Genomic DNA, 27745 nt, shown 5'->3' with positions numbered 1-27745 from the left:
TCTGTAGTTTCACAAGGGCTTTAGCCTTCTCAAAGAGTGCCTCACAAAACTACAAACCCCTGGGTTCTGTCGGATAGAGGCACGGCAGTCAAAGTGGTGCCAAACAGCATTATTTCTACAGTGTATGGTTTGAGTGCTGGATCGTGACTCTGGAGACCAAGGTTCGATTCCCTGCTCGGTTGTGGAAACCCACTGGGTGTCCTTGGGCCAAGTCACACTCTCTCAGCCTCCTCAGGGGAAGGCAGTGGCAAACCTGTTCTGAAGAAACCTTGCCAAGAAAGCCCCCTGACATGTTTGCCTTAGGGTCCCATTCACACTGGAAACAACTTGATGGCGCACAACAACAGAATCACAGCATTGGGACTGTGTGCACCTCCAGAGACCTGGGTTCGAATCCCAGCTCAGCCACTGGGGGACCCTGAGGAAGTCACACTCTCTCAGCCTCAGAGGATGGCAACGGCAAAACCCTTCCTGAAGAAACTTGCCAAGCAAAACCCATTGTAGGTTTGCTTTAGGGTCGCCATTAAGTCAAAAGTGACTTGGAGGCACACAACAATAACAACAACAACACACAACTGGCTGATACAGCTGTCTCTGGACTGTCCCCTCCAAACATGCATCTGAGAGGCAGAGGCCTCAGTTCTAGGAAAGCTCATGCTAGTATGCTGCCAACTCCTTCCTTTGATTTGCTCTCAAAAAAGCTGCCACAACCAAGGTCCCTTTCACACTCTATTAATACATTCTTGCGCGCGGGCCCTTTAAGACGACGAGGCCTCGCGCCGAACTCCCAAAGGGAGGGGGAAGAGGAGGTTCAGTGACTAGCGCCGCGCGCTCTCTCTCAAGCCCCGCCCACCAATCCCACAATCCTTAGCCCCGCCCACCGGGACCACCACGTGACAGCGGAAACGCGCGAGGGAGGCGACGCGGTGACGTGGCGGCGGAAGTGACGTCGCTTGTGTTTTGGTCTGGGAAAGGCGACGACGAGGAGGAGGAAAAGGAAGAGGAGGAAAGGACGGAAGTTGGAGGCCGCGTTTCCCCCGTTCGAGGTACGGCAGAGACAGCCCCGCTCCCTCAAGCGTCCGAGGGAAGGAAGAGGCGGAGAGGCCGCCGTGGTCGCTTCCCAGCCAGGTGAGGAGACGCCTGGGCGGGAGAAGGGAAGGGGAAGCGGAAGGCCCCGAGATGCCGCCGCCGCCGCCTCCATTTCGGCCGGCCTCGTCCCTCCCGGGCGCCACAGCGGAATGGGCCTGATTCCTTTCCACCACCCTCAAAATGGCGCCCCGAATGCTCCCACTTCCTCTTCTTCCTCGTCGGCGGAGAGAGGGATTATTATGTCCGTTGTTATGGCTGCTCTGCTAGGTAGAGTTAGGCTGCGTCCACACTGGAGAAATAACCCGGTTTGGAATCGCTTTCAGTCTTTGTCTCACTCTCTGCTATGGAATTCTGGGAGTTGGAGTATTTTTGTATTGTTGTTTTTGTTATTTCGAGTGCTTGTACCCTGCTTTTCACCCACAAATGCCGCCAGAGCGGCATCTCTCAAGGCTTGAGGTTTGCCTCAGACACCAGCCAGAAAGTTCATTGATTGATTATTAAAAAAGGGGCGTAACTCTTACTGAATTGGAAACATTTAGGCAAAAAGTTACACTTAATTTCAGTTATAACATTTATACCCCACTCACTCATCAGCCAAAAAGGGACTCAGAGTGGCTTACAGGTTATCAATTGGACCCTTCCTTAACAACACCTCAAATGTGCTTGTATGGTTGATATACCAGCAAGAACGTTTATTGATTGATTGGTTTTTTTTAAATGGTGCAACTGTTTCTCAGTTGGAAAGGTTTAGGGAAAAAGGGGGTATATTTCATTCCATTTAGAGTATTTATGTCCCATCCTACAGCCACAAAGGTTGTCAGAGCATATTACAGACTGTTAATTTCACCAATAACGTAGCACCACTTCCACTTTGCTTCCAATGAGGTTGTGGGTTAATTGATTGATTCAAAAAATAATAATGGTGTAACTGTTCTAGAGTTGGAAAGCTTAGGCAAAAAGGTATATTTCATTTAGAATATTTATACCCCACCCTTCAGCCACAAAGGGTCTCAGATTCTTGACTTGATAGTTCCCTGCCCTCAAAAGAATGGCACACAAGGAGAAGGGAATGGCAGTGGGGAAGGGATCAAGTCCATCAGATACTGCTGGTTCTTCTCTCCCTCCAAGGCCAAGGCAGTTAAGGTGGAGGGAGGCCCTTTCATCTTCCTCTAGGTCTAGCCATAGTGGAGCCATGTCTGCCTCTCATTCTCTCCTAGGATGGTAGCAGTTAAGCTGGAGTTAAGCCTCCCCCAATGAGACTCTCAAGGAAGGAGGTCAGGAGAGCTGTTTTTCACTTGGCCAAGAGAAGGGAGAGATCCATTTCAGGCCTCCAGCATTTGCTTTGGGGAAAGCTGTGGGAGGAGTGATAAAGGCAAATTGGAGCCTGTAGGATGATATATAGGTCACTAAAAGGCATGTAGCTAAGGAGAACTTGTTAGAAGTCATAGTCTGAAGCCTGTTGTTCAAAGCATAAAGATGCTGTTGTATCACTGGTAGCCTTTGAAAGGGGGTTGGTGGAATGGTGTTTTGCTATGCAGAAAGGCAATGTTGTCTGTTGGGCAGGTTTTTTATGTTCTGAAGATGCTCTTCATTTTTATACTTTTGCATCTTAAAGTACTCAGAACAATTTGGGTTTAAAAACATAGGGATAAAGTAGGCTTATTTCCATTTACTTTATATACTCATGTACAAGTCTTGACATTTTAGACAAATATTTGACTAAAAAAACATGAGTGGACTCATCCACTGGTCAGTGGACCATCCTGCAGTGAAAGGCAAGAACACAGTCTGTCTCGGAAGCACCGACCCCCCCCCCCCCCCACTCTTGCATCCATCTAGTCTTCAGTGTGAGCACAGTTATTCCTGCCAGAATTTTGTAAGTACTTTGGCATTGTTTTCCTTTGCTTCATCTTTTAAGTCCTTTTTAACATGCCCCTAGGTTTTACTCTCAGCTTATCTGCACATCATATCAAAATCCAAACTTTTGACCCCAAAAACCTGCCCACAACTTATACGTGAGGCTGACTTATAGTCTTAACATACATGATATATTAGTTCACTGCTTTTATTTAAAAGGTAATTAATTACCAGCTATTAGTTGAATAAAGGCAAGCTGTTCGACTCAAAACACTTCAGGATTAACGTTTGTCCTCTGTTACTTCAGGATTTTTTCCTAGTTGATCTTTCAGTGAAGTGTTTCAGGTTCTGATTGTTGAACCAGTTGAGGGCTGGAACAGACCAATAAGAAGCTACCCCCACCGAAGACGGATTGGGCTGTGGCAAACACACACTGTGGCCCTAATCCATCTTGAACCTGGCCCAAAAATCCGCTCCTATTTGGGCCTGGGAAAAGCCAGTGATCATCTGGGCTAAGACTACATTCGTTGCTAAAAACACTAGGAGGAAAGTCTTGTTATAAACAGCAAGACTTGCTAGTCCTATTGGATATCAGCAGGGAAGGCTATTTAATAACTACAAAGGATCATCTACACTGTAGAAATAATACAGTGACACCACTTTAGGTGCTGTAACTATCCTATGAAATCCTGGGATTTGTAGTTTTACGAGGTCTTTAGCCTTCTCTGCCAAAGAGTGCTGGTGCCTCAGATAACTACAGTGCACCTGCGTTTTATGCGGGCATGCCACACGTGGCTTTCATCACACGCTGAAAGCCGCACCAGAAGAACGTGCTCCAGAAGAACTAAAGGGGTGTGCGCCCATGGCACGCACACTGCCGCAAGCATGAGCCCCATTACTTCCAATGGGGCTACATCATATGCTGATTTCCCCTTATGCAGAGGGATCCAAAATGGATCCCTGTGTAAGGGGAGGGACCACTGTACAAATTCCATGATTCTGTGGGATGGAATGGCATCACTTAAAGTGGTGTCATACTGCATTATTTCTACAGTATGGATGCACCCTCAGTCAGCTTCTAAGTGAGCACAAGGCTGTGCCCAGTTAATCTGTCCTGCCAATGTAATGGGGTTTGCATCAGCCAAATGGGAAGAGGAAAACATTCCCCTTGTCAGTTGCGGTCTCTTGCATGATGTTAAAATATATTTCGGAGAGTTAGGGACACTGTAAAGCAGACTAGACCAAATTATTTCCACCACTGGTATTAAGCAACCAAAAATCTTGTGGTAACTTATTTTTAAGGTGCTACAGGGCACCTAGTTTTTGTTGTAACAAACTAATATGGCTACCTTACTAGACATATTATCAGAAAGTAAAAGTCACAAAACAACTCTTTCATTTTACAGAGGACTACAATTAAAGCAGCAGCAAAAGGTGGTAGTTGTGTTGATGCTGCCATTTTTTGCTAACAGGAAAGTTGGTTTATCTTGATCAAGGTGAATACAGTAATTGTGATCTTCAAGATAGTGAACTACAGCTGTCATAGTCCTTTATCAGTGGTTGTGCTGTACAGATCTTCTGGGAGTCACAGTTTATCAACATCTGAAAGGCTGTAGTTGCCAATTTCTGGTCTTTAATGCCTATATTTCAGGAAGCATAGGAAATTTCCGTAAACTGAGTTGAACCATTTGTCCAGCTAGCTCAGTAAAGTAAACTCTGACTGACAGTGAGTGTTCGGAATTCAGGAGGTAAACATTTAACATTTCTGGGTTACTTCTATGGATGTTAAAACATGGAATGTTTCAATGACCTTTCTTTACAATCATTCTTCACAACATTTTCTTGAAATTTCAATTGGTTTTAAAAACCTGTTTGCTATATGACTTAGTAGGGTCTTTTCTAATGTCCTGTTAGGCTTACAAAGCCAGTCAGTTATGTGACTTTTTGTATGGTAGTGATGTTTTATCTAGTATTCACAGGTCATAAGTGAAGTGATGATACAATGCACTGCAAAATAACCAGCCAGGGGAAAAGTTTAAGGACCTCTCCAAAAAAACATATACAAGCCTCCATTTTGGCAAAGCTGTGGACAAAGAGATTTCCACTCTTTGGGAATGATACTTTGTGTTTGTTCTGACCTTTTGTTGAGGTTAGGCTATAATGATGATCAAATGAGAGAAGGCATTCTTTAGGATACTTGGAATTTAAGCTCTGTATAATGCTTGAAGTAAAAAAAAAAACAATTGCAATAAGGGCTTGTGGAGATGATGGACTGCCCATCAAGAGGAGGGCTGCTGTGTTTTACACTTTCAGAATGGTTAGTAAGGGTAATAGTGTGTAGAGTACAGAGCCAGTGTAGTATAATGGTTTGAACATTGGACTATATTTCCAAAGACCAGGATTTCAATCCTGTATAAGGTGTTGGTTATTACCTTTAAAGCCCTACATGGCTTGGGCCCGAGTTACTTGCGGGAACCCCTCTCCCTACATAATCTGCCCCGCACACTCAGAATATCCAGGAAGAATTTATTGGAATATTATAACACTAGATTAACTACAACTTCCCATAGAAGTTCACTGCTGTGGCCCCTAAATTATGGCATAGTCTACCCAAAGATCTGTCTTATTACCACCTTAGATGCCTTTAAGAAGGCACTTAAGACGGATCTCTTCTGGCAGGCTTATCCACCTGATTCCATATAAGAGCTTATGGTAAATGCTCCACCCCTGATTGTATGATCATTTGATATTTTAAAGAACTAATGGGAATGCTGTAATTCAGTATTAGTATTTTATAGATTGTCTCTTTGTATTTGTATTGTATTATTTTAATGATGTAATCCCACTTCGCTCCTTGGAAGAGGTGGGAAATATAAATAAAAATTATTATTATCATTACTATTATTATTACTTGGACATGGCAACCCATTGGGTGATCTTGGGCAAATCACATTCTCTCAGCCTCAAAGGTAGATAAAGGCAAACCTCTTCTCAATAAATCCGACCAAGAAAATCCTGTAATGGGTTTACCTTAGGGTCACCTTAAGTCGGAAACAATTTGAAGACATGCAGCAGTAACAAAACTAACACACCTTGAGGTTTTGAGGCCATTGTTAAAATTTGTATTCTCCTTCTCCTTCCTACATAAAGTTTAACATAATAGTAATAATAATAATAATAATAATAATAATAAATTTTATTTATATATCCCGCCTCTCCCTACGGATCGAGGCAGGAGAACAGCACATACATAAAGTTACACATAGTTAAAATACATTCTCATTATACAAAGCAAAATTTTAAAAACACATTAAAATACTTGTACATGTGCAATATCAAAATCTGATTCCTCATCAAGACCGATCTCCTCTGACAAGCCATTCCACAATTTGGGAGCCATCACAGTGGAAGTAGATCTTAATCTAGTCTTCAGGCAATCCAATAGGTCTTCCCTGTAGTTCTGAGAGTGCGGGGTGGATTGTATAGGGAGAGGCGTTCTTTCAAGTAACTCAGGCCCAAGCCATATAGGGCTTTAAACATGGCAGTCTTTGTTATCACCTGCCCATTATTGACACAGTTGTCTCATATAAGTTTAATCACAGATCTGAGGATTTTTCCAGTACTAATCCAGCATTCTCTGTTACACTGAACTAGTTATGTTAGCTTTCTCCACATCCCTGGAGGGATTGTTTATTATCCATGAGGCAGAACGGGTAGAACATCCTTGGGCTGGCATGGACTGAAAAACACTTAAGGCTGAGAACCTATGTTACGGAAAGAGTTTAATGTCATTGGTTCCTATCCTTGGAAAGATTAATGTTCAGCAAGTACTGCAACCTGAGTTCTTTGAATTGTACCACTCAGGTTGCAGTATTTGCTGAATATCAGTCCTCCCAAGCATAAGTTTGTTTTGAAGAACTTGGAAAGAAAGAATGGATATGTCAACGTAGCGTTCTTAGATCTACAAAGGTCCTAATTGAAAGTCACAGCCACTAGCAATAGCGTTTCAGATGCCAGACAACAGGGATTTTCCCATATCTTTTCTTAGTGCTCAAGAAGTCTTCTGACAGATCGATTTAGGTCTAAATCCTATTGGTTAGTCCTGTCTAAACCTCTTGAATGATCTGTTGGATGTTAAGTCAATAGCTAGCTGAATCCCACTAATTAATTGGATTTACTCTATTTGGAGCTAACAATAGGATTTTAGCCATAGTTAACTGTTCCTTTGTTATTGTGTGCCTTCAAGTTGTTTCTGACTAATGACAACCTTAAGGCAAATCTGTTGCTGGGTTTTCTTAGCAAGTTTCTTCAAAGGGGGTTTGTCATTACCATCCTCTGAGGCTGAGAGAGTGTGACTTGCCTGAGGTCGTCCAGTGTGTTTACATGGCCAAGCCAGGATTCAAACCCTGGTCTCCAAAGTTATTGTTTAATGCTCAAACCACTACACAATGCAGGCTCAATTAACTGTTCCTAGTAGCGATTAATAATATTCTACAACATGGCCACATAGCCCAAAAAAGCCCAAAAACTATTAATGTTTTTCCTCCCAGTACAGTAGTTTTTAGTGTGGTCTGTGGAGAGTCACAATCCAAATAGAAATGTTCCTAGTTTATGCATGGAAAAATGTTCATTGTGTGAGAATTAGAGATTACCCAGATGAATTGGGTTTGGCAAACCTGATCAAGAATGATGAGAACTGACAGAACCTTTGCACAGGAGAACAGATTAAGGTTGAAAAAGCATTTTCATTCTTTCAAAATTGCATGTAGCCACTGTAATAAGTGGAGAAGCAACCAGAGTCTTGTTACACCCAGCTTTCAGTATAGTGTCAGTTTCATTTTACACAGGATGTAGACAGGTGGTGCTGAGCTGAGTAAGAACTGATTAATGCAGAACAGGATGTGAAATAGTTGCTGATCCAGTAAACAGTTCTGAGGAAGTTACGACTAAATGGTCTGACACTTCAACATTTCAGTTGGATTTACACTGCAGTATATCTGTTTGGGAGTAAGTCCCAATGGTTTCATTCAGGTTTTCTCCTTGGTAAATATGTGTGGGATTGCAGATTTGGCTGCAAGCTACACACTGCATTAAATGTGTGTGCACACTTATCGCCTGTATTTTTCAAAATCAATCCTTCAGCATCTGACATAAACCACAAGCATAGTAAAATACATGGAAAAGATACCTTGTTGATATGGTGACAGTGAGGGGAAAGGGAAGAGAAGGGAGACAAAATTGCAAACACATTCAAACAACAATGTAAAAGTCTCATTTATCTAGTGAAGTTTTCTTGCTTAAGTGGAATCTTGGGTGACAGAGGATGTGCATTGAACAGGGAAGACTGCGTATGTAAACACTGGTATTTTGCAAAGCATCTTTGAACACTTGATTTACATATATCCAAAGGTAGGAAAAGATTGAGGTCCTCCACTCATGGAATCCTGAGTCCACTAAAATATTCTCTTGCCTCTAGTGAAATGTAGTTATAATTAGTGGAAAAAATAAGCTTCATATCAGTAAGTGGTTCTGCCTTCCTAATGGGTCTTGATTTGTTACAGAAAAACAGACCAGTTCAAACTAATTGGGCATTCTGAAAGAAATGGGTTGAGAGGGTAAAGCTGAAATAAAACCAAGTACCTGTATATACTTGACTATAAGTTGACCTCATGTATTAATCGAGGACAGGTTTGGGGACCATAATTATGGATTTTGGCCCCAAGACCTGTGGATAAGTCAAAGGTAAAACTTAGGGGCATGTAATAAAGTATCTAAAGAATGAAGCAAAGTAAATCAATGCCAAAGAACTTATAAAATTTTATCAGGCATAACTGTTTGTGTTCACACTAAAGGTTGGATGGATGAAAGAGTAGATGGGGGGGGTTAGTGCTTCGAGGAGAGATTATACTCTTGCCTTTTACAAGGGGATGTTTCCTTTTCTTAATAAGGGTTAACGAACTGAAATTATATTGATTCATGGATAAGTCGACTCAGGCCTGTTACAGATTGCCAAAATAAAGCTGCTTCCGGTCTCTTTGGAGGTATGCTATTTAAATGATGCATGAGTCCTAAGAGTCCGGAGTTCGCGCCAAAGCCACACTCGAGTCCTAAGCACTGGAGTGCAGCTTTGGTGAAGCTTCCGGATTCTTAGGGTGCATGCATCATTTAAACAGCATACCTCCAAAGAGACCCGAAGCAGCTTTATTTTGGCAGTCTGTAACAGGCCTCAGGTTTTATGGGTCATTTTATTTGACTAAAAATTATAGACTTATACATGATTATATACAGTATGTGTCTCATTACAGTCCAAAGTTCCAGATGTTCTAAATGACAATTTAGGTTGGATTTGAAATAAAAGTATCTGTCACACTTGCTATGAGGGATAACTGTAGATACAGTATAACAACTAATATATCCTGTAACCATTAGTACTTATTCCACATTGATTTTTAAAGTATTTTTTTCTGTTTGTTCTAGTATTGATTCTTTAAAGTCAAGGGCAAGGAGCCAAAGACTCCATACATCAATGACTACGTCCACAGTGATATTTTTTCTCCTATATCTTTAAGTGACAGCCACACACACTTACAGAAAACTTGTTCTCAATGGCTAGGATGGTATTCTGTGCAGTATGAAGTGCTTTCGCTGGGAAGGACTGCTTAAGACACACAATCTTTCATGCACAGGTCCAATTTGGGTGAATGATGACATATAAATTAACACAATAATAAATGTTTGTAGAAGCATTTTTATGCACATATTTTTGCAACTGGATAAAAAGTACTTTTTTATCGATGATAATGCAGAAAAAAATGTTTTTATCACAATATTTTAAATTCAGAAATTACATTAAAATACTTTAGCTTTGAATTCAGTAATGTTTCTGAGTTTGATACAGGTTGAGTCTCCCTTATCCAAAATTCCAAAGTACCCCCAAATCGTTCATATGGGTAACTAAGATAGTGAAACTTTTGCTTTCTGATAGTTGAGTGAATGCAAACATGATTTCATACACAAAATTATTTAAAATATTGTGTAAAATTACCTTAGGCTATGCGTATAAGATGTACGTGAAACAAATTATTTTGGATAAGGGAGAGACAATTTGTAATGGACGTTGTGATTTAGGAACATTAGGAGGGTCACAGGTTCATTTATCCCTTGTTGTTGTTGCTGTTATTGTGTGCCTTAAAGTCATTTTCAGCTTATGGAAGCCCTCAGGTGAACCTATTGTGGGGTTTTCTTGGCAGGATTGGTGCAGAAGAGGTTTGCCATTGCGTTCCCCAAAGGCAGAGAGCATGTGACTTGCCTAAGGCAACTAGTGGGTTTCATGGCGAAGTGGGGAATTGAATCTCAAACTACTATGCACCCACTGCCCCTCTAGGGCATGTTTTAGAATGGAAGGTAGAGGGCTGGTAGTGATGGGGTTACACTGCATTTTATACTGTTGCCCACAAATAAGCCCCCCTCATCTTAATAGAAGTTCTGAGTCTACTTGTAAATAAAATGCTATGTGTGTACGATGTACACTAGAGTACGTATACTGCAATGTGAAGATTTAGTGAGTAGTAGTTGCTATATAAGGAAGGTAAAATTCAGAGGCAATTGTGATAAAGTAGCTGTACATCTGCAGTGAATTGCAGGAAAGTAGAAGGGATATGTTCAAGAATAATGAGATTTTCTACTTCTCTTCTTGTCAAGTCTCTTCTTCAGATGTGTCTGTTAACAGGGCCTTCTGTGAAAATGCACCAAGTGAGACTCCTCAGACCACAATCCCATTATCATAAATGAGGCTTATATCAAGAGATCCCAATGCAAACCATTACTTTTGCAAACTATTGTTATTGACACAATTTGCAGAGTCCTGACAGATGCTGAGGTATAATAACTGAGATTGATCTGTACATTTAGAGGTTGCAAGGAGGATTGACAGGTGATTTGTAGTCCCTCAGTCGCACCCTAAACATTACTGGTCCTATACAACGCATTGATTTGGAACATGATTTGTAGAGATACAGTGGGGGTTTTTGTTTTGTTTTGTTTTTTAAATGAGAATCAGCTTGTTTAAGAGATTTTCTTTCCATTTCCTAATAGAGCTCAATGCCTAGTTAGAGATGTATAAGTTCTGGGTCCTGGGAGATTATCGAACTAATGTAAAAACTGCTGGTCACAGTAGTAGAAGAGAGCTTGTGGGTTTTCCCACCCTCAGACAACAGCTGTTGCTTGCTGCACATGAATTAAATGGCTAAAAGATTTAACTGTGGAACTAAATAATTCACTGGTTTGCACAAGCTTGCAATGATGATGCACTGGATGCACTGAACTGGTGAACCATGGCTGCATCTACATCATTTTGACTTCAGGGCTGAGGAGGGTAGTGTACAACTGCTAGTGTACAATTGAGTATTATGTCTGAATATTGGTGGTGGGGGGTCCATGCTTTTCTGAACATTGCTAACATTAAGCATTCAGAATGCAAAAGCCGTTGATTTAGTAGTTAATACCAATGGCTATATTTTATTGCATTAGGTGATTAATACTGATGGCTATATTTTACTGCATTTACTTCAGTGAGCATCTAAGATATTTGTAAGCATCTTTAATGTCTGGGACAGAAAATACAAGTTTAAAATGCAAGTGAAGTATACATTCTTGTTGGCCATAGCTATGCTAAATAGAAGCAAAAATAAATCAGTGGACTTCTTCTTTTTTCAAACTTGGTGCCGTATAGTGAAATCATTCTTTAGTTCTACTGCATGTTATAAAGGCCTTCAAAGTGGAAGCAGGTTTCTGTATTTGTGCTCATCCCACAAGAACTTCACTGCCATTTAACTTGGAAGACCTTAAAAATCTATAGCCAAATAAACAGGACCAGCCAACCTTTTTGACTGTACATCTGTTTTGGTCACTGAGGCACCTAAAACCACTGACAATCCTGAGCCAGGTCCTTTCTACCCTTTCAAGCTTCAAATGTGATCCTGACATATGTGGAGGTTCTGGGACAACAGAACAGGGAAAGGGGCATGCTTCCAGAAACTGTACAATTGGGATTGGCCAGTTTGTCACATCCACCCAGAAATTCTGGACTCCTAAATAATAATAATAATAATAATAATAATAATAATAATAATAAAGATTTATTTATAGCCCGCCCAATCACGAAGAATCCAGGCGGGTTACAACAATAAAATACATCAATTACAATAGAGTTAAAAATCAAACCCTAGACCTACCGCCGCCCCCCCCCATACCCAGTACTAAAACAGAATTAAACAATAATAGTAAAAAAACATTAAAAGCATTTTAAAAAGGCAGAAACATAGGCGGGGAAGAATAGACAAATGAGGGGACAATATCTCTATATCTGGGGAGGGTAACTAAGTTGGAAAGGCCTGCCGGAAGAGATCCATCTTGAGTGCTTTCTTAAAAGCTGTCAGAGTGGAACTGTGACGGATCTCCTCCGGCAGGTGGTTCCATAGTTTAGGAGCAGTAGTAGAGAAGGCCCTCTGGGAAACTGATGCTAACCTAAATTTTTTTGGCTGTAGTAGATTTCTTCCAGAGGCCCTTAGTGTACGGGGCGGACAATAGAGAAGAAGGCGTTCCCTCAAGTACTCTGGGCCCAAGCCATGTACTGGGCCCAAGGTGATCACCAACACCTTGTACTTTGCCCGGAAACTAATAGGCAGCCAGTGCAGGGACTTCAAGACCGGTGCTATATGGTCATTCCTAGAAGTTCCCGTGATCAATCTGGCTGCCATATTCTGTACCAACTGAAGTTTCCGAACTTGGCACAAGGGTAGCCCCAAGTAGAGCGCATTACAGAAGTCCAATCGAGAGGTTACCAGTGCATGTACTACTGTTTCCAGGTTCCTCGGCTCCAGGAAGGGGCGCAGTTGGCGTATCAGACGAAGCTGATAGCAGGCGCTCTTGACTGTCACATCCACCTGAGCTGTCAGTTGGAGCGACGAGTCAAGGAGCACCCCCAAGCTGCGAACAGAATCCTTCAGGGGAAGTGTGACCCCATCCAGAACTGGCTGACACAACTCCATTCCTGGATTCAGGGTTCCTGTAGCGAGTACCTCCATCTTACCTGGATTCAGCTTGAGTAGGTTTTCCCTTATTCAGTCCATTACCGCCCCAAGACAGGCATTCAGAGGAGAAATGTCATCCTTAGTCACTGCTTCAGTCCAAGACATAGAGAAATATATTTGGGTGTCATCAGCATACTGATAACACCCCGCCCCGTGTCTCCGGATGATCTCACCCAGCGGCTTCATTTAAATGTTAAACAGCATTGGGGACAGAATCGCGCCTTGAGGGACGCCCGATTTGAGCTCCCTCTTGGCCGAACAACTGTCCCCAAGCAACACCATCTGGAACCTCCCCGAGAGGTAGGACCGGAACCACTGCAATGCAGTGCCTCCAATACCCAACTCTCAGGCGCTCCAGAAAGATACCATGGTCAATGGTATCGAAGGCGGCTGAGAGGTCCAAGAGCACCAGCAGGGTCACACTTTCCCTGTTGATGCCCAGACGGAGATCATCAACTAAGGCGACCATGGCAGTCTCAACTCCGTATCCCGTCCTGAATCCGGTTTGAAATGGATCCAGAAAATCCATTTTCTCCAAGACTGCTTGTAGTTGATTGGCGACTGCTCTCTCGATCACCTTGCTCAAAAATGGTAGTAGTGAGACTGGTCTATAGTTATTTCTATCCAGGGGGTCCAGGGAGGGCTTTTTAAAGAGTGGTTTAACTACTGCCTCCTTGAGACAAGGAGGCAGGGAGCCTTCCCTGAGGGATGCATTATGTTTTTCAGCATCACCATGATTTTTTTCTCTCCCCTGGATAGCCAGCCAGGTTGGGCAAGGGTCGAGAAGGCAAGTCGTCTTTTTCAAACTACTAAGAAGCTTGTCCACATCCTAACTGTGTTATTCATAATGAGAAATGATCTTAAACCCTCATAATATATTGTTGTGAAAGAAGGGAATGTAACAGTATTGCCCTTAGTACATGGCTGTCAGAGTAGTAGGTTTTGTAAGCAGTTTTGGGTTCCATTTTGGAAGAAAGTTCGGATATAAAATAAATAAATCTGCCACCAATGTCTTTCAGTTGTGAAGCTGCCATCATGTCCTTCTGAGTATCTCCACACTGTTTTTTGAATTGTGCCTAAAATTCTCTTTCAGCACACTGTAAAATTACACCTTGATTAGCTGAATCAGTAATTCCCAATCTTTGGTCCTCCAGGTGTTTTGGACTTTAGCTCCCAGAAGCCCCAGCCAGTTTGGCCAATAGTCAAGAATTCTGGGAAATTAAGTCTGAAACATTTGGAAAATCAAAGGTTAGGAACCACTGGGCTAAATCATAATCACTTTGAAAGATAATTAGAATCTTTAACACGTAACATATTTATGCCTGAAATATCCTCTTTTTTTTCCTGAAACAGCTTTGAGGTGAAGTCACATTGCGGTTCATATTCTGGAATCTTCATTTTAAGGATCTGAAAAAAAAGGACTCCTTTCTAGTTTGGACATGGCGAACCGGGGAGCAGCTAGACCCAATGGGCCCAATGCTGGGAATAAAATATGTCAGTTCAAGCTAGTTCTACTGGGAGAATCTGCAGTTGGAAAATCAAGTTTGGTGCTTCGTTTTGTAAAAGGGCAGTTCCATGAGTTTCAAGAGAGCACAATTGGAGGTGAGAAAATGTGGAGCACATAGTATTTTATATTTTAGCAGTAACATGTGTCATAATAAGTGAGTAAAACTGTTGCAGTCAGTCTCGTCTACCAGAGTCATTGGCTTTTATTTTTGTTAATTGAATATTTTATTGTTCTGCAGTTTTTGATTAGGCATTTCGTCCTCTTCTCCCTGGGAGAGTATTATGCATTTTGTCCTCTGTGCTGCTTGCTAGAGGCTACTGTAATGTGTGATGCAAACCTCTTTTAAGTCCTTTGTCGATGGTAAGTAGCAACAACTCCATACTCTAGCATAAAGCACAGAGAGAGCTGTGGCACAACCATCTTTGAATTCATTTAGCAATGTAGCTGGAAATGTGACTGTATATAGAGCATTACAGTTGCTGTAAGATGGTTGAAATTGATTTTACTAACTCATACATAGTTGGTAAGCTAGGAAACCTCTCAGCAAAGAAGTATGTATTGTACATGTATGTGTGCTTTTGTTGTAGCTTCATTGTCTTTCAAAAGGGGATGTCCCACTTGAGTTACATACTGAGCTCAGGCCCGTGACCTATGTTTCTTGTGTAGGATTTTTGAGATCATGCACTGTTAAAGTTCACCTCTTGTAAAGAGAGAAGTAAATAAAGGCTGGACAATGCCTGTATTGATAATAATTACAAGCCATTGAAACTACACATGTTGTATACATAGTTAGTTTGCCCAAATTATAGACAGAAATCAGTTGGTGTATGTGATGAGTGGCTTCATTTTCTTTGTTGTCTGGTAGCACCAGATCATTGCAGCTAGTAACCTATCAGAATACAATGGATTACCAATTGCAAATTTATTTTGGTAGACCAAGCATCTCTAAAAATTTGGTAACTTAATCGGGAGCTAATTGTAATTATTGGGCTAAAGGTTTTAAACTGTCTTTGTCAAAAAGTGCAAGAAGTTTTAATTCTACAAATGAATGGTAGCTTTTCTTAAACTGCAACTAATATTTTCCTTATATTTCCCTTCTTTCTCCCCCAGATGTAGCTGTATTGTGCAAATTTAACTGCTGTTAATAAACATGGTTAACTAAAAAAAGACATTACAGCCTTAAATTTATTAATATGGATACTGTAGCCTGAACTCTCATGATGAAACTGAAGTTTTAATACTTTGGCCACATCTTGAGAAGGCATGGTTCATTAGAAAAGACAATGATGCTAGGAAAGGTTGAAGGCAATAGAAAGAGAGGAAGACCATAAGACCTCAGCAGAGCAATGAAGGGAGATGTCTCATCTACAGGATCCCCATGAGTTAAAGTTGACTCGAGGGCTATTAACAACAACAAATTTGCCAAAGTATAGTGTAATCTATACTCTGGACAAGAGGCCACTGTCAGAATACAATATGGAGGAACACAGTGGTTTCCAGTAGGCAAGGGAATCAGATAGGCTTTCAGGCTGGTCTGAACAGGCCCCAAGACTTAGAAAGCAGCCATGAAGGAACTAGATATGATTCTTAAATGTAAAAACATATCTCCAAATACCCACTTGTAATGATCCAAGCCACAGTATTTCCGATTTCTCCGTATTGTTGTGAAAGCTCCTCAGTGAACAAAACTCACAGGTAGAAAATCAACTGATTTAAATGTGCTGGAAGAGACCTATATCAATACCATGGACTACTGAAAATACAAATGAAGGGGTCTTTGAGCAAATTAAGCCCAAACTGTCACTAGAGGTAAAGATTACTAAACTGAGGCTGTTGTACTTTGGACATATCATGAGATTACAAGACTCATTAGGAAAAAATGATACTTCATAAAGTGGAAGGCAGTAAGAAAAAAGGAAGGCTGCACTACAGGTGGATCAAGGAAGTCACGGCCCTGAATTTGCAAGATCTGAGCAGGACAGTTGAGGTCTGGTACTGTTAGAAGTCTCTCGTTCATGGAGTGGCCCTAAGTAAAAGTTGACATGATGTAACAACAACAACAAATTTGCCAGTTACGGCATAACAGTAGTTCCAGGGTTGATAAACCCTGTGATCCAGTTTTTGAACCCTGGAGCCTACTGCAGGTCACAGTTGTTCCCAGAGCAAAAGTAGAAGTGACCAGAAGTTTATTTCCAAATTTCTGAAAGCCACTCTTTGTAGTGGATGTTACGGAAAATACTGAAACTTGTTTTAAAGGAAAATTGCTGCTCCTGAAAGGTTTTTTTTTGCAGCCAGACGTTTTTTGTGTACACAGAAAATAGTCTCAGATGAGCTAGTAAAATGGAACAGGAGGAGCACAGAATTCCCTGCTTACAACTGTAGTGTATCAACTGTTAATTATTGGCACATGGCTTCTAAAAGGGTTTAAATCCAGAAGTGCAAGTACAGTGCACCTGCACCTTATGCAGACATGCCATATATGGCTTTCAGCTTATGCTGAAGCCTTGCCGTGGGGGGAACAACGGTGCATGTGCAATGCTGCATGCATGCACCCTATTGTTTTTAATAGAGCTCGAGCATACATATTTTTCCCTTACATGGGGGGTGGGTGGGGGGGGATGGTCCAGAACAGATCCCCTGCATAAAGGAAGGGCCCTCTATATACTTTTCTTTGGATCTCAGCCATTATGAAACAGGATTTACAAGTTTTACAACCTTACAAGTAATTCCTAAAGAATATAAACTCTTCAAGAAAAACTGGTCTGCTGCCAGAGACCATTGTGCATGTCAAAAGCTATGTCTTGGTCCATTGCATTTTATACAGCTTTCTGTTTCCTCATTACATACTGTGTAAAAGCAAGTATTGCTCTTTATCTTTACTTGTTTCTTCCTATTTGTATCTAAATAGTGAAACATTACCTATAGTGAAACATTACCTATAGTGAAACATTAAGACATTCTTTCCTAATCTAGTATCCTCCAAATGTTAGGACTGCAACTGTCTCGTTGCTGAGCAGGTTTCATAATGGATGGGGTTAATGGCATTGAAACTGAAAACACCTGGAAGGCATTGGGTTGGAGAAAGCTACATTAAGTTAATGAACGGCTTAACTAACACTTTTTGGCACAAGGGGTTTGTTTTTGTCTTCATAATTTCCTGAACAACTTTTCACTGTATTCCATTGGATTGGATTCAGCCTTAACCATTGTTAGCATAGACCTATTAAAAACAGCCATTGCCATAGTATAATAGCCAGAACTAACTCAGCCCTATTGGTTTCAGTAATCTGCTGTAAACTTAAGTATGGGTTCAACCCTGATTTGTTGTAAAAATACGTTTAATTTTGTGTAGTTAATAGAAAAAATGTTGTTTCTTATATTCAGAGAGTTTTTGGTGTATTCATCTCCTCATGGAAACAATAATCTTAAAGATTGATGAACATATTCAGAACTACAGTTCTCACTGATGTTTTGTTTTTGTTTTCTTTTTAGCTGCTTTTCTAACACAGACTGTATGTCTTGATGACACAACAGTAAAATTTGAAATTTGGGATACAGCTGGTCAAGAAAGATACCACAGTTTGGCACCAATGTATTATAGAGGAGCACAGGCAGCTATAGTTGTATATGATATTACCAATGAGGTAAGTACAGTTAGTGTAATAAAAGGGTTATATGTTCTAGAAGCAGTATGTTGCTATAACCTTCACATGTAAAGTTTGACAGATTGCTTACTGTTTCTATAGGGGAAGGAGCATTTTTGCTTGCTTTCTGGTGTTGTTTAAAATAATGAGTTTGCATGTTCTCAAGCAATTTACTGTGCTGCAATAGGAATGATATTCTAGTTTTCTGCCCACCCCTATCCAGACTTAAAGGAATTAATCCATGGGTCATATAGTGCTCCTTCACTTTTGTGGTCCTAAAATCATTGCTGCCTTTCAGATTTTGAATTGCCCAATGCTTTCAATTGTTTGCTTTGAGTTTAATAACTGTATTCAATTTTTTTTAAAAAAAAGGCATTGTTTAAAAAAGAATAATCACATGTAATCTTGTATCTTGCTGAAAGGTACAAGAGGTAGCTCTGTAACACAGTGTAGCAAAATTGTGTTTTGAGCTGCAAAGGATTTTCAGCAGGAAGAAAAAAAATCAAACTCTTGCAGATACATTGTAATGCAATGTATTTTTTTTTCTCAGAAGAGTCCTTGCTGATTGCAGCAATTTCATAATTGTCATAACAGTGCTTTCCCATCTCTGGTGTGTGTGCTTCCATATGTTTTGTTTTGTTAGTGCAACTGTGTTTGTCATACAAATGTATTTTATTTATTTATATCCCAACTTCCTACCAACATATGGCCCAAGGTGGCTTACAACGTAGATTGAAAGAAAGCTTGGGTTTTTAAAAAACATGCTTACAATAAAAAGCTAAAATGAATTTTAAATAAACTATCTCATTGATGCACTGGAAAGTTTTAAAGCATTTAAAACAACAGTGAAAATAGAGGTACGGAACACTCATATCCCAATAAACAAGCCTTTTGGATCATGGCTAATAGTTTAAAAAGGGTCTAAATAGAGGAAGGAGAGCAGGAAGACGGCTAGCGCTGAGAGCAGACTATTAGAAGATCTTCTCGTGTCTTCTCACCAGATGTACTTTTAATGGTGGGACCAAGCAAAAGCTGTTCACAGAAGGTATTAAAACCTGACTTATCTCATAGTAGGAGATGTATCTATTAGATAGTCTGGATCTGAGTTATAAAAGGCTTTACAAGTCATAACCAGTACTTCAACTTATGCTTGAGTATGAACTGAGCTATATGAAAGAGCCACTGTGGTGTAGTGGTTTGAGTGTTGGACTAGGATTCAGGGAGATTGAAATCCAAATCCCCACTCAGTCATGGGAACCACAGGGTGACCTTGGGAAAGTGCCACACTCAGACCTCAAGGAAGGCAGTGGCAAACATCAGGAAAACCTCATAGTAGGTTTTCCTAAGGGTTGCCATAAGTCAGAAACTACTTAGAGGCACACAACAACAAATGGACCAATAGCCAGTGAAGCTGTTGCCTTAAATATTTAAGACACATGATAGTTTTAAGTATCTGAAGGCAGCTTGCTATAGAGCACATTACGGTAAAAATGAGGTGTAACCAAGACATGTGTCAACATTGCTAGATCTGACTACAGGGATAGGTGAAGCTTCCATCCTAGTTTTGCTTTGCTGAAAATAGCAAGAAATGTACTCTCACACTGCCTATTAAAGTTTTATCTGAACAGTGCAAACTTCATTTAACTTTAGATGGTTATGAGAGAAGACTAGATAAGCTTTTTGTGGAAGAGATGTGCTAGAGTGAGGACCCTAACCAAAAAGTCTTCATGCAGTTTGGCACATGGGTAGGCAGGATCAGGGATGCAGTGGCTTAGTGGTTAAGACGATCAGAAGATCAGAAGGTTGGACGTTCGAGGCCCGGGTGCTGCATGATGCAATGAACTCCTATCATTAGTCAGCTTCTGCCTACCTAGCAGTTCAAAAGCATGCAGATGCAAGTAGATAGATAGGTACCAATTCTCAATGAGAAGGTAACATTGTTTGGTGCAGTCATGCTAGCCACATGAGCACCAGAGCAGTCCTCAGACAACGCTGGCTCTTCAGCTTAGAAACGGAGATGAGCACCACCACCTACAGTCAGTTGCAACTAGACATTCATGTCAAAGGACTACCTTTACCTTTAGGCAGGATCATGCAGGAGCAGGCAATCTTTGAATTCCTCAGTACCAAGTATTTAATGGTGAACTAGACTGGAGCTTTGGGTCAGGTTCAGAAACAGGAGGAGCAAATCCAGAACTAATTACATAATGCTGTATGCTCCAAATTGAGAGGCAGAGTCTAATCAGCAATCTAGCAGCAAAATTCTGGTCCTCTGCCCTTCAAAGAGGTGACAGGATTCTGGCCCTATGCTCTTCAGGAAGGTGACACAACGAGATGGTTTGATGGAGATTCAAATCTAAATGTTCATCAGTAATCCTGAGCAAATTTCCATTGATGTGATAAGTATCTTGTTCCAAGTCAGTGTTCCGTACCTCTATTTTCGCTGTTGTTTTAAATGCTTTAAAACTTTCCAGTGCATCAATGAGATAGTTTATTTAAAATTCATTTTAGCTTTTTATTGTAAGCATGTTTTTTAAAAACCCAAGCTTTCTTTCAATCTACGTTGTAAGCCACCTTGGGCCATATGTTGGTAGGAAGTTGGGATATAAATAAATAAAATACATTTGTATGACAAACACAGTTGCACTAACCAAGTCAGTTTACAGTTTTTACAGTATTTACAGTTTAGTGATTGGTAAATTTAGGAGTTTGTATAACAAAAGGGAGAAAAATGAATTATGTTAGAATGTAGTTTGTGGGCAATAGTTGCCCAGCTGTATTTTCCATAAAGTTTACTTAAGGTATTTAAATCATTGAAGCTGAAAAAGAATAAATAAGTCTTGTTCTTCTTTTTAAATGATACCAGGAATCTTTTGCAAGAGCAAAAAACTGGGTAAAAGAACTCCAGAGACAAGCAAGTCCTAACATTGTAATAGCTTTAGCCGGAAACAAAGCTGATCTAGCTAACAAAAGGGCTGTAGATTTTCAGGTGAGTTTTGACTCTTATATTTGGTCTGAAATTCTACCTCTGGAATAATATATAGATCTGTACAATTTGGTATTCTTTTGTTGTGGCTCTGAAATTTGTTCCTATTGTTTTGTAACTTGTTCCTTTCTGTCTAAAAATGCTACTACAGTATTTTTAAGAAATGTGTGACTTAAGCCATTTTGAGGGTTTATTCTGCCAGATCCTTGCTGTGAGACAAGCAGAATGACCCAGCTGCTTGCTGCCTTGAGAAGCTTATTTGTTACAAGTATCATTTATGGTATCTAACCATGCATTCAAGTTAGGGTTGAAGAAAGGCTCCCTCTATCCACAGACCCATTTCCTTGATCCCATTTGGATCATTGTTTTTTACAATTTAACTGATGGATTGGGATCTAGGATAGGTGGAACAAATCATATGGTCTGCAGGGTTGTTGTGCATTCTTGATTTAGAAAGCAAGGAAATACAGATTGTTAAAGAGGTATAAGCAGTATATTGGGAGGTGCAAGGTCATGACTACTTTAGATGTTTGTCAGATTTGTAACAACAGTAACTTATGAACTTTCTTGAAGTTAACATACAGCATGCTAGCATGCTTAAAATAAGATTTTGTGTTCTCAGGTGTTCATATGGACAACAGTTATTTTGCTTTGGAAAACAGTTCCTTTGCTTTGGACTTGCCTCTTTATTTATACCTGTCTGCAAAATTCTATGATGGTTTCACTGTTAAAATGTTGAATTCTCTTTGATCCTGCGTAAAGATCGATTTGGAGTGTAAATTTTTGATGGCAAAAGTTATACTCCCATTTTTCACTGCCACGTACTTTTTTCCAATGCCTTTTTAGTACAGCAAAACCTTAGATGAGTGATTTCTGAAAAATTTCTGTTGGTACTGTCTTAAACAGGAGGCTTTGCTGTATTTCAAGGAGGTTGACTTTTATATTAGTAACTGATCAAGCTAAGGTTATTAAATAGCCTTTTCATGGCAGCTGGCAGTAACAAAGTGCTATATAATCTGTTACTATAGGAAACAAAGTAAATCAGTTTGCTTAACTTACAGGATGCACAGTCTTATGCAGATGACAATAGCTTATTGTTCATGGAAACATCAGCTAAAACATCAATGAATGTAAATGAAATATTCATGGCAATTGGTAAGTAAATATTTGACAGAAGATAATGAAAAAACAAAATACACATTTTGGTGGTACTTCATTAGGCCAACCAAAAGGCACAAAATACAATGGGTTTAGTGTCTTCATCAGACACAGTAAAAATAATTTATGGTGGAAGTGCTGTGTCAGTGTCATAGATATGCATTTTGCTTGGAATGTTTCGTTGGCTGTTAAAATAGTCTTGCCATTGGTGCCTTCTGACGGGTTCTGCATGGGAAACACCCATATGCCAGCAACCTGTGCAGACCAGTTAACTTTATGAGCATCATGCTGAGGTAGAATATTTCAGTAGGGATATGAGAAATTAAAAGAACTAGAGAGTAACTAGAAGAATAAAGGGAACTGATGTGTATGTATATAAAGTAATCATCCATAGCTCAGTTAATGAAGGCTCTTACAACAAAGCCTCCTTTCATGAAGGCTTTTGGGCACACATGGCTAGGAATGGGTGTCTTCGATGGAACAGAAAAGCCTCCCAGTGGTGCCAGCCCACCCTCCAGGCTTGAAGCTGTAATGATGAATCAGCTGCTTATCTGTAGTGACAGATCAGATAGGAGAGCAACTCTTTAGGGTTGCTAACAAAGATATTTTTTTTATGGGAGAGAAACAGAGATGGAAGTGGCTGTAGGGGATTTCCAAAGCCCCCCTCCCAGCTTAACTGGGTACAGGCTAACCCTTTGTATACAGGTTTTCAGTGTCACAGCTTGAGTCCTTCAGCAGAGGACTTGGAAAAATGCACTCTTTAGATTGCTATAGGGAGATGCTATGTGCATGAACAAAATACATCATCTAACACAACAGACAGTGAAAATTAAATATAGATAGGAATTTTTAATACAAATCCTGAATACTAATTTTGGACTTTTGTTTTCTTGTAGCTAAAAAGTTGCCGAAGAATGAACCACAGAATGCAGGGGCCAATTCTGTTAGAGGAAGAGGGGTAGATCTTACTGAACCAACACAACCAACCAAGAGTCAATGCTGTAGCAACTAAAATTTCAGCTGCTTTAAACTGTCTTGAATATTCTTCTGCTTCCTAACTTGTTAATAACAATGGAATTTGGAGTGTTTAACCTGGCCCAATACAGCTTCCAAATCAAAGAGACTTACGAAATAGTCATTTCTAATACAGAATGATTTTGTCCTAATTTTTAATAACATGCATGTATCACTGGCTGTTATGTTTCAGCAAAAGAGGGAGGGGAAAGGAAGCTGGATAGACTTGGCTTCAGTTGAAAGGTTTATAAACTGTAATACTTGTCATTAGGGATAGAGACTGAATTACTCCATGGATCTGCAGCTAACCAGTTAGTTCCTTAAGCTATGAATATTGGTTACTGTAAAAGTGTAATGAACAGAATTGGGATTCTCCATTTATGATATGGAAAAACCCTAACTATAACACACCTGAAGATCCTATAAGCTTATTCACAGTATTTATGCAAAATGTTGTTTATGTGGGTATCTACCATTTAAATATACATTCCACATTTTCATAATTTAATGGAAAGATGTGCAGCATTAACAATTTTATTGATCCTGTGCTCGCAGAAACAATTGGTTTTTAGTTGTTACACTATATGTGAATTTGTCAACCCAGTTTAAAGTTTAAAAATCAAGTTTAATTCAGTTTTTCTGCTTATACAACAAGATGACCAATGAATTCAACTCGTAATGCAACAAAGATTCATTCTTTACAAACTGTCAAAATCTGTGTCCAGCGAAAACTAGGTATCTGATTTTGTTTTTAATCACTGTTGACCATAACACAATTATCTTTCCCCTAAGGATAAAATCGGTCAGTGCACTAACAATTATGTACATTCAACTTGATTTTAAATTGGGATATTAATGTACTGTAAATAGGGTACTGCATTGTAGTCTACATCTGTTTAATACTCTGTACTATTTAAGAGTTGCTTAAAAGTATACAATATGTACAGTTACTTTAAAGAGCTAACATTTCTTTTCCCCTGAACTTGAGGGGATTAAGTTCTTCCTTCATGGCTAGAACAGTAATAAATGATGCTCATGTACCTGTAACATAAGTACTACTGTCTGTCTGTAATGAATTCTGCAACTTTGTTTTCCAAAGTCCATTTTATTTTGATCTGTCCAGTATATTGCACTAATTCTTTAGTTATTTTCATTATATGAAATCTACCAAGTGTCAGAGAAGATGATTTAATCTATTTAAATGTTGAACTGCTAGCAGAAACTTACTTGTGCAGATTGTAAATTTGCAGTAATTTGGGCTTAGCAAGGAAAATGACAGTTCACCAGTGTTTAGTTTTATATTGAGGTGCTCAGGTTTGAATAAAGTGGTATAAAAAAAGAAATCCTTGTAATCAGTCTTCTTAGCATCATTTTTGTTTTTGTAAATTTATTATGGCAGTTTTTCGAAGCATAAGGGAGTTGACAAGTTTGTTTTTTCTATTGCAAGGACTGTCTGTTTTTAAACATGCTATACATGATAGACGTACGTGGGTATCTTATCACATCCATTTAAGAGTACAACCAAAACAGTAATATTATCTCTAGAACCAGCTTTTAGTGCAGCTTTTACTAGGTGCTTACTAATATACTTTGCTGCAAGGTCATAAAATGTCCAAGAATTTTCCCCCGAAGTTTCTGATGTTTGTGAAGTTTCATCGCTTTCATTGTCAAATCTTTGACTTGGAACACCTGGAATTCCAGATCCTTCTGTGCTCTCTTCTCTTTTTGTTGTATCTTCTGAAGATGTCTCAAAAGAGGGTGGTTCTAAAGAGCTTTCTGATTCTTCCTCTTCTGAATTGCTTCTAAAAGATCTTGCCTGACTTAGTGTTTCCTCTTTTGTGCCACTGTTTATCGGGGGCAATACCTGTGCATTATTATTTTCACCCAGATTTTTATCTTTGTCTGGGAAAAAATCTTGATTTGAATACCACAAATAGAATTCATCTTCTAAATCATTCAAAGAACACTTTGAATCTTTGGATGGGCAGTTTTTCTTTAGTTGGATGTAGTGATAGTTTTCCAGATAAGCTGAAAACATAGTTAATGCTAATAATACTACTTCCTTTTTATCTAGAACTTCCCAAAGTCCACTAGTAGCTAAAATAAGAAACTGACATGAATCATCAACAGGAAAGGAGATTGTATGTGGTACAGGAATAACTGTTTTCTTCAACTGTGGATTTCCATGGTGGCCTAGACCACGAGTATTTTTTATAAGTCCTTCTATCAGTCCTTTGGGTTCATTACTGCTGATCTGTCCACCATTCCGAATAACACGTAGCTTTTCTTTTCTGGAATAAGTGGTATGTTCCTTGGTAACCCAATAGCTCTTCCCATTTTTGCATAAAACTGCATGAACATTACCTAAATTTTTAAAAAATGGTAGAATAACAATGTTAAAATGCTTTGTCTTAGGGGATTTTTGCATTCACTTTCCCCCTCATATTGATATGGATTTTCTGCATGCATGCAAACTGCTCGCTCTCTCTCTCTCACACACACACATTCAAACTAACCATGTGATTTAGGTCACTCCCCCTTTGGGATTAACAGGCATTCTCTCTCAAAGACTGGTCCTCTATCTTCCTCCTCTCTCAACTTTTTTTGGAAAGATGGTGAGATAAAGATTTCTTTTTACCTGAACTATTCACTAGCTAGATTAGGGTGTAGGCTCTATGTAAATATATATTAAAGCCATTAGTAAACTTCTGTTTTAGACTACAGTGCACCCTTCCCTTACGCAGGGATCCATTCCGGACCACCACCACCCCTGTGTAAGGGAAAAACGTGTAAAGTCAAGGCCCGTTAGAAGTAATCGGGCTCGTGCCCGTGGTGCACTCCATTACCTCTTCTTGGCGCATCGAGGCTTCTTCTGATGCAGGCTTCCAGCACTGTACTTGTGTTGTTTTTTGGAGTCAGTGTCAGTTCTTAGGGAAGCATAGTTAGACAAGGACCCAGTACATACCTCCGTGAAGCAATGTCCTCAGGCCAATTCTAGGGTTCAGGAGCACACAGCAACCACATGCCTCTGAACCCTAGGACGTACAGGCGCCGCCATGACTGCATCTCCCTGCCCACATGGGGCGCGCATCCATGATGCAAGCGCTGCACCGCATCTGTTGCTGCGCTGCGCTTGTGCCACTGATGCACCACAGTGTGCTAATGGCACACTCGTGGCATTGGGCGCATGCTCCTAAAAGAACCCAGTGTTTGTGGGATCTTTTTGGGGTGGAGGGACGCTGTGCAGTTTGGCCAAGGGCACATTTCTGCTACTCTGCTAATTTAAAGTTAGACCCTAACAAGCTTGGCTTTGATATTTTTCATATTTAAATATTTTGGTTTAGTTTAAAAAGGCTGAAGCCTTAGGAAACTTAAATTACCCTAAAGGATCAAATGATAAACATTGCTTTTCCCTCCTAGGAATTAATTTGTATGGAATCCTGGATTTCATGATAGTACCCCTTTCTGCACATTAATGTGTTTAACTACATTGTATAATTACTAAACAGCAATGTGCAACTTTTATCTGGTGGTAATGTCTGTGCTCTGTCTAACTTATTTACTGTTCTGTGGTTCTGAATTACATACCATATTCAACATGCTTTGTAATATATTTCCCATAGGCTGGAACTGGAGTTTTGGGGGTCTACTGAGGTGTTGCTGAAGGTAGGGGGCCTTGGCTGCTGTCTTTCCTTTCTTTCTCTTGTACTTCACTTTAATAGAACATAGGTGGCTGGGTACTGGAGCCAAAACAACTGCTAAGAGAAAGGGAAGTAGCATGCTCAGATGACTACCTCCCCAGCTGTTTGATCCATACAGCCCAATGAGACATCTATGTGCCCAGTAGCCATTAGAAGGCACAGAATGCTCAGTGGAAAATTAGAACAGAAAAGTGCAGGAGATTTTTAGTTCTTGTTCAGCCCCTTTTAGCATCCAGGGATATAATGGTGGGCAGCAGCATTGTTATTAGAGGCAAAGATCTGTTCTAACATATTTTGGAAGTTCCGTTTGTAGTGTAGTATTACAAAATATGTGGGAGGGGAGAGAAAACCTGCAATATGGTAATACTGCATCACATTTTGTAAGACTAGGCCATGGTTGTTAGTTCAATACCAGCCAGGGGCTCTGGGTCGACTCAACCTGGCATCCTTCTGTAGGTCACTAAAATGAATACCCCACTTGTTGAGGGCAATTAGCTTACACTTTGTAAACCGCTTAGTACATCGGTAAATGGTATATAAATGTATTTGCTATTGCTTTTGCTATGGTTGGGCACTTTGCTTTAATGGCAATGGGGTAGGTTTTTGTTAATGAATTTTAGCAGTGCAGGAGTAGGGAGGGAAAGATGGTGGCCACAAGAGCAGGTGTTTATCTCCCTGTACTAGAACGTATGGTAATA

At 40.0% G+C, this 27745-nt stretch overlaps 2 protein-coding genes across 4 annotated transcripts in view; one reads left to right on the top strand and one right to left on the bottom strand.

The window, feature by feature from the left end:
• The first annotated feature begins 1035 nt into the window (after positions 1-1035).
• On the top strand, positions 1036-24689 carry RAB5A (RAB5A, member RAS oncogene family). Of its 2 annotated transcripts, none has more exons than XM_089532955.1 (6): positions 1036-1128; positions 14391-14639; positions 18037-18188; positions 21055-21177; positions 22236-22329; positions 23229-24689. In XM_089532955.1, exons 2-6 carry the CDS (start codon positions 14477-14479, stop codon positions 23342-23344), a joined length of 648 nt encoding a protein of 215 aa, XP_089389081.1. In that variant the 5' UTR covers positions 1036-1128; positions 14391-14476; the 3' UTR covers positions 23345-24689. The 2 variants fall into 2 exon arrangements, with proteins under 2 accessions (XP_089389081.1, XP_089389083.1); XM_089532957.1 differs by lacking the exon at positions 1036-1128 and adding an exon at positions 12962-13051.
• The window catches only part of PP2D1 (protein phosphatase 2C like domain containing 1), a 16061-nt gene continuing 13002 nt past the window's right edge, over positions 24687-27745 (bottom strand). For both annotated transcript variants that reach the window (XM_089532953.1, XM_089532954.1), the window contains exon 3: positions 24687-25710. In XM_089532953.1, coding sequence (XP_089389079.1) covers positions 24815-25710 — 896 coding nt within the window. In that variant the 3' untranslated portion in view covers positions 24687-24814. The remainder of the gene's footprint in view (positions 25711-27745) is intronic.

The sequence above is a fragment of the Sceloporus occidentalis genome, unplaced genomic scaffold, assembly GCF_023333645.1.
Source record: "Sceloporus occidentalis isolate IW3139 unplaced genomic scaffold, rSceOcc1.0.p SCAF_7, whole genome shotgun sequence".
NCBI classification, from domain to species: Eukaryota; Metazoa; Chordata; class Lepidosauria; order Squamata; family Phrynosomatidae; genus Sceloporus; species Sceloporus occidentalis.
Note: the sequence above shows the minus strand (reverse complement) of the source record. Positions and strands in the feature narration are given on the sequence as shown.